The sequence below is a fragment of the Otolemur garnettii genome, unplaced genomic scaffold, assembly GCF_000181295.1.
Source record: "Otolemur garnettii isolate 467f Iridium unplaced genomic scaffold, OtoGar3 scaffold00082, whole genome shotgun sequence".
NCBI classification, from domain to species: domain Eukaryota; kingdom Metazoa; phylum Chordata; class Mammalia; order Primates; family Galagidae; genus Otolemur; species Otolemur garnettii.
In genome coordinates, this window is record NW_003852477.1 from 4,038,255 (window position 1) to 4,044,950 (window position 6,696).

The window sequence follows — 6,696 nt, forward strand, 5'->3', positions numbered from 1 at the left end:
AACCCCTGAGCAGAGAGCCCAAAAGCAGAGCTAGAAGAGGGAGCAGGAGAGCTTGTTCCCCTCTTGCGTTCTCTCTGCCAGGAGGTTTGGGTTTTGCAGTTGTAATTTTTGTTCCTTAAATAAATCCTGACTTACTACTGATCCTGTGGTCCGTGGATTCATTTTTTGAATTGCTGAGACCAAAACCCTGAAAATCCAGTATCATTATGAGCCATAGTGGAAGGTAGGTATAAGACAATGGAAATTGATCACATTTGTACTTTGTAAAAAGTCAATTTGCTAAAATTAAGATAGAAATGGATAAGGCCCAAAAAAGCTACAGTGGGACTGGATCAGAAGCCAATGCAGTCATCTGGGCAAGAGAGAATGGAATTGCAGCATGAATTGCAGGGTGAAGAGAAAGAGCATTGGGCAGGCTGTACAAACATGTAGGAACAAGATCAAAAGAACATAGTGATGAATTGGATGTCAATAGGATGATGAAGTAGCTTCAAGGAAGCTGCTATCCTTCAGCCTTAGATGAATGGATGGGTGGTGGAAGGATTCACAGGTAAGGGGAAGAGGAGCTCGATATCTATCGCTCTCTTGCTCTCTCCTCTCCCCCATCGCTCCCCCCAGAGCTGGAGCTGAAGCTGGGATAGCTTTCTCCTCACAAGTCCTTCTGCTATTCTCTGAATTCCTGTCACTGTTCTTGACTCTTCAGAAACTTCCAGGTCACTTGCGTCTATACTTTGTGCTATTTATCAGCTCCCTCCAGTCTTCATTTCCTTCCCCATTAATGGAGAGTCCAGGGTTCATCACTTCTATCACACTCTTCCCTATATGCTTACATCCACTGCACAGTTATCCATCTGTTACATGACTGGCAGCACTCCAAACCTGGAATAATCCAACTATCTGTCTTCTCTGAATTTTATCCTGGGTTGTACAGGCTACTGGATGAAATCTCACAACCACATAGATCATGACATGTACACTGCCAACCTCAACTAGGTCCTCACACCACTCAGCAGCCCTGTTTGCCATGATCTCTCCAGTTCTCCCCAAAATCAACTTCCAAATTTCCTGTCTTCTCACCAGATCTCCCAATCTTCAACCCCCTTGCTCTCTCAAGTGACTCCTTCACTGAAGAAAAAACCACCATCAAAATGATGCCCTCAGCTTCTGACAACTCTTCTCACTCCTGTCCCTTCAGCTACCATTTCTTTCTTTTTTCCTCTTTACAACGTAACTTCACGGAAAATATAGTTTGTTTGAATACTCTGTTGCTTCATCTTTTCCACTATTTCTGAGCCCACTGAAATTCTGATTTCTGTTTCACTACATCACTGAAACTGCCCTCACCAAGGAAATCAAAGACCTAGTCTTTATCTTTCTTAACCTTTCAACAGCATTTGTCATTGCTGTCCTGGTTTCTCAGTTACTTTAAAAAAAATTCCATGACCCCAACTCTCCTAATTTTCCTTTTCCTGCATCTCTTGTCTCTTTCTCCCCTCAGTCTCCTTTGCAGCTTCTTTTCTCTACCATGAGGGAAACCGTCACACTCTCCTTAGGCAGACTTATCCCTACATGGTTCCAATCAGTTGCCACGGTGATGTTTCTCAAAGCTTTATCTCTAGCCCATCCCTTGTCCCTGAGTTTCAGACCCAAATAGCCATCTATGAACTTTAACATCTCCATTTGTCATCATCTCAAACTGTACATTTCCACCTGAATGTATCACCCTCCTGTCCATTCCAGCTTCCCTCTCCATTTAATCACTATGGCCTTTCAAATCTACTTTTTTAAAAGCATAATCTTTTTTTCAATTTTATTTTATTTTATTTTTATTATTTGGGATTCATTGAGAGGAAAAAGAATTAGATTACACTGATTGCAATTGTTAGATAAAGTCCTTCTTATAATTATGTCCCACCCCCAAGTTGTGCTATACACCGTGACCCCCTCATTCCCCTTCCTCCTCTCCTCTCCCCACTTGCTCATTCTTCTACCCACCTTGTATTAGCTCATCTACTGCCTTCATATTAGAATTGAGTACATTGGATTCTTGCTTAAGGTGACCAGATTTAAACATTGGTAAAGTGGGACACCATTGACCGGGGTGGGGGGGGGGGGGGAGGTGGGTGTTCTTAATTAAAAATTTGGTCTATATGGAGCAACAAAAATTTTCATAAAATGCAAAAATAGCATTGTAATATATATTTTTAAATTTCAATGTAAGTACAATTTACAAATGTAATACATTAAAAATTATGTATAGTATTATTATATTCTTTGGCATATTTCTCATTTAAGTGATTTTTTTTAGTAGATTGCTGTCGTTGTTTAAAAGGTCATGAAATTTTTCACAAGAATCTGTTAAATTATATTTCACACATAAAATGGCTTTCAAAGTCTCAACACTTAATTGTGATTTTTCTGATGTTCACACTTTATTTACTGTAGAAAAATGCGTTCAGTCGCAGCATTAGTTCCTGGTAAGGATAGCACATATCCCACAATTTTTAGTGCATTATGTATGGAACATGGTTTGTTTCAAAATGATGAAATATTTCTAACCATTTGTTCTCTATTGTGATTTTTGCTGATGCCCAAGATTTAACCTTTTCCTTATCAATATTTCTTTTAATAAAGATACCTCGTAAGGCTCGGCGCCTATAGCTCAACCGGCTAAGGCGCCAGCCACGTACACCTAAGGTGGCGGGTTCGAATCCCCAGCCCGGACCCGCCAAAACAACAATGACGGCTGCAACCAAAAAAAAAATAGCCGGGCGTTGTGGTGGGCGCTTGTGGTCCCAGATACTTTGGAGGCCGAGGCAGAAGACTCGCTTGAGCCCAGGAGTTGGAGGTTGCTGTGAGCTGTGATGCCACGGCACTCTACCCAGGGGGACAGCTTGAGGCTCTGTCTAAAAAAAAAATAAAAATAAAAATAAAAATAAAAAAAGATACCTCGTAAGTCATAAGTGTCACTTGGCTAGACTTTTTGCTGCCACTATAAAATATAAATAATATGAGTACTGTCTGCTAAATTCATGAAATAAATAAATTACCTAAATTATCTGAATAGCTGATTTGTTGACATCACTTGTTTAACTAGCACTAGCACGCAGCATGATCTGTATCATCTGAGAGACAGTAACAAAATGTTTTCATGGTTGCCAATGCCAAAAAATGCCATTGTTCGCTAAGTCCAAACAATGGTGGTCGAATTCTAACAACTGATCAACAATGCAAACTTTGATAATCAGTTCTTGATAATCAGTTTTCAACAATTATTTGTTATTATTAAAGTTTAACATTATAAAATTAACAAAAATAATATAAAACTCATATCCTGGCAAAATAACCACATGGCAGCCAAAAACCATCTATTCCCTTCCCATTCTCCCGCTGTTCCCTAGCTTGTCGTGCATGCTTTCCAAAAATCAGGACTTTTTAAAAACGCCACAGGATGCGGGACAAATTGTTAAAAATCGGGACTGTCCCACCAAAAGCGGGACGTCTGGTCACCTTATTCTTGCTTCTCCTTTCTTATGATGCTTTACTAAGAAGAATGTGTTCCTCTCCATCCAGGTTAATACAAAAGATGTAAAGTTTCCATTTTTAGTACCTGAATTGTATTCCATGGTATACATATACCACAGTTTGTTAATCCATTCCTGTTTCCACATTTTGGCGATTGTAAATTGAGCTGCAATAACCAGTCTAGTGCAAATGTCCTTGTGATAAAAATGATTTTTTTTCTTGTGGGTAGCTGCCTAGTAATGGGATTGCAGGACCAAATGGGAAGTCTAATTTGAGTTCTTTGAGGACTCCATACTTCCTCCCAAAAAGGCAAATCTACTTCTAATGTCTTTAAAATACACACACTTTTTTCCACTGCTCCCACTGTATCTAGCCTGTGAACCCCACACTGGGCTCCCTGGACCACGGTTACCAGTTGGAGAAATTAAGCTCTAGGAGGCTCTCCAAATCTCCCTCCTAAACTAAGGGATGCTGCTCACCCTGTGCTTTAGGGAAAACAAGCTTTATTACCACATCAACCACAGATGGGCTAGAAGCCTACAATCACTTCAGAGTTTTAACAGTTGCCAGGAGTAACCATGTGACCCAGGAGGATGTGGCCAGCTTCCCCCTTGCATTTTGCAGACAACCACCCTTGCAATATAATGCATAGGCAGTATGGGGTACTCGTAAAGAGTGAAGTTTCCAAAGTTAGACTGTGTTCAGATACTGGCTTTGCTCTTAGTAGCTGGGGACCTTGGGCAAGTTACTCAACCTCTGCTTTCTCATCCATAAAACGGGCAAAATACTAGTGCTTTTTAAGATTGTAAACTTAAGAAGGATTATTATTGCCCAAAGGAAATCTAGCCACAGACACAAGTTTCTCCCTCAGCAAAATGTAAAGCACTATTTTCCTAGCACTTCAGAAGGCAATGCCCAGGGTTCAAGCTCCAGGCGCATGCCTAAAGGCACCAGAGTGATGTCAAAAGAGCTGTGGGCTTGGAGCCATATATGTGGTTCCAGGCATGATTCCTATAGGACCCTGGGCAAGCTCCCCCTGCAGCAGCATACACATTCCAAAATTCAAGGAGGTGATGCTGGATAAGGTCAGTAGCTGACCCGGCCCCGACTCCGCAGTCTAGCTGTCCAGACTGCGCAAGCGCAAAGGGTACATCCACCGCCCCGGCGCCCTGTGGACCGGACTCGAGGAAGTCGCCGAGCACCATTCTTGCAGGTCCAATCACAAGAGACGTTCCCTCCCGTTCCCCGCCCTGTAGGCGGGAGAATCCAATCTACGACGAGAGCGTAGGCCCTACCTACTGCGGGAGCCTGCTGCGGCAGTGTTGTGTGTTGATCCTGTTTCTGGTTCGGTTTTAGGCTAGTGGTAGGTGGTCCACGGTTTCCGAAGCAGGTTTCCGATTGGGCTCCCGGAGATGTCTGTGGCCTTCGTACCAGACTGGCTAAGGGGCAAGGCGAAAGTCAATCAGGAGACTATCCAGCGGGTAAGCGCTGACGCGGGCAGAGATCTTGAGGGGCTGCGGGGTGCGGTAAGCTTCCTGAAGGAGCAGCCTCAATGCCGAGACTTGTAGTCTGCGAAGGGTGTTGACCGGCTGGTATGGAGTGAGATGGAAACGAAGTCAGCCAAGGAACTGGGGTAGGACAGTCCGGCGTGGGGCATGCAGCCCTGCCCGCCGTCCTAGTGTAATACTACTGCATTGACCTTTTTTTTGACTTTTCAGCTCTTGGAGGAGAATGACCAGCTGATCCGCTGTATTGTGGAGTATCAGAACAAGGGCCGGGCGAACGAGTGTGTCCAGTAAGTGTCCCTTTCTGCCCCTGCCCCTTGAGTGGAGGGGAAGCCAGTGTGCTAATGCAGCAGCTGTCCTGAACTAGGAGTCTTGCGTGGGTTGCAATTGACTCTTACTTTACAGTTGAGGAGAGGGAGGCTCAAAGGGGTTACTTACTTGCCCAAGACCATACAGTCAGTACATTGTGAAGCCTAGAGTTAGACGTGGTTTCCTTTCAAAATTTGACTTATTTTCACTGCAAAACCTCGTTTATGTGAAGCCATGCCAGCTGATGACAACCGAGACGGTGAGGGGAGTGCACAGAATATTCAGCTCAGGAGATAAGCCATGGCCCTTTCCTCATCGTGAGTCCCTACCTCATCCTTTTTCTGTTAAGTGAATGGGGTCATTTGACTGCTAAGCTACCCCCCCCCCCGTTTCTAACTTGCTGTCAGTTGGCATGACACAAAGATGAATAGAAGATTTCCAAGTGCAGCAAAGGTAAATTCTGTGTAATAATTTAATGTGCTCTCTAATCATATACCAAAATGAAAGAAAATAGAGTCTGAGCATCATTTCCAAATCTAGTCCAAGAATTATGCCCCATTTCTTACAGAAAAATATACATTTCATTGTTCCTGAAGAAATGTTTAAGAACTCCTACCCCATAGAAAAATCACCTACAGTCCCTCAGTGATTACCCCAGTGGAATAGTAGAGATACCCATTTTGGTAAAAGTCTTTACATTTGACTCTAACATTTGGTAATTTGCTTTTTTATAGTTTATTTTTTACAGTAAAACTTTCTGATTTTTCCATATATGAAAAAATGGTTGCAAAATTTTCTGTTTGGGGTAATGATTCTCAACCCAGGGATGAGATAGTTACCAAAAGCTCTTAGTGTGCTTTTTCACATTGTGCATGTCCTGTTTCCTGGCCACTGGTCTACTTTGTCTTCATGGGTGGGGAGCACTACTCCTTGATTGAGAATTGCTGCTGTAGAAAGCTCATACATTGGTCAGGAAGTAACTTGTCCTTTCTTTGAAGTTTGTTCAAAAGATAAGTACAGTTGGCCCTCTATATCTGTAGGTTCTGTCTGTACAGATTTAATCAACAGCAAGTAAAAAATATTTGGGGGGGAAAAACAATAAAAAATAATGGTACAACCATAAAAGCTAATACAAATGAAACACAGTGGGCTGGGTGCATTGGCTCACACCTATATCCTAGCACTCTGGGAATCCAAAGCGGTGGCTCGCTTGAGCTTAGGCGTTCAAAACCAGCCTGAAGTAAAGTGAGACCCAGTCTCTAAAAAATAGAGCTTGGGCTGGGGTGGTGCCTGTGGCTCAAAGGAGTAGGGCACTGGCTCCATATGCTGGAGGTGGTGGGTTCAAACCTAACCCCAG

General features: G+C 42.9%; 1 protein-coding gene across 1 annotated transcript; it reads left to right on the forward strand.

Annotated features, from left to right (window-relative positions):
* Nucleotides 1-4,844: 4,844 nt before the first annotated feature.
* On the forward strand, nucleotides 4,845-5,335 carry SS18L2 (SS18 like 2). The gene is made up of 2 exons (XM_003794551.3): nucleotides 4,845-5,006; nucleotides 5,244-5,335. The coding sequence occupies exons 1-2, from the start codon at nucleotides 4,938-4,940 to the stop codon at nucleotides 5,322-5,324; spliced, it is 150 nt and encodes a 49-aa protein (XP_003794599.1). The 5' UTR covers nucleotides 4,845-4,937; the 3' UTR covers nucleotides 5,325-5,335.
* The last annotated feature ends 1,361 nt before the right edge of the window (nucleotides 5,336-6,696 follow it).

Bases quoted from the DNA above. Each gene is read 5' to 3' on its own strand.
- SS18L2 (XM_003794551.3), top strand. From the start codon at position 4,938: ATGTCTGTGGCCTTCGTACCAGACTGGCTAAGGGGCAAGGCGAAAGTC. The intron at 5,007-5,243 runs GTAAGCGCTGAC...TTGACTTTTCAG, and splicing joins ATCAGGAGACTATCCAGCGG to CTCTTGGAGGAGAATGACCA.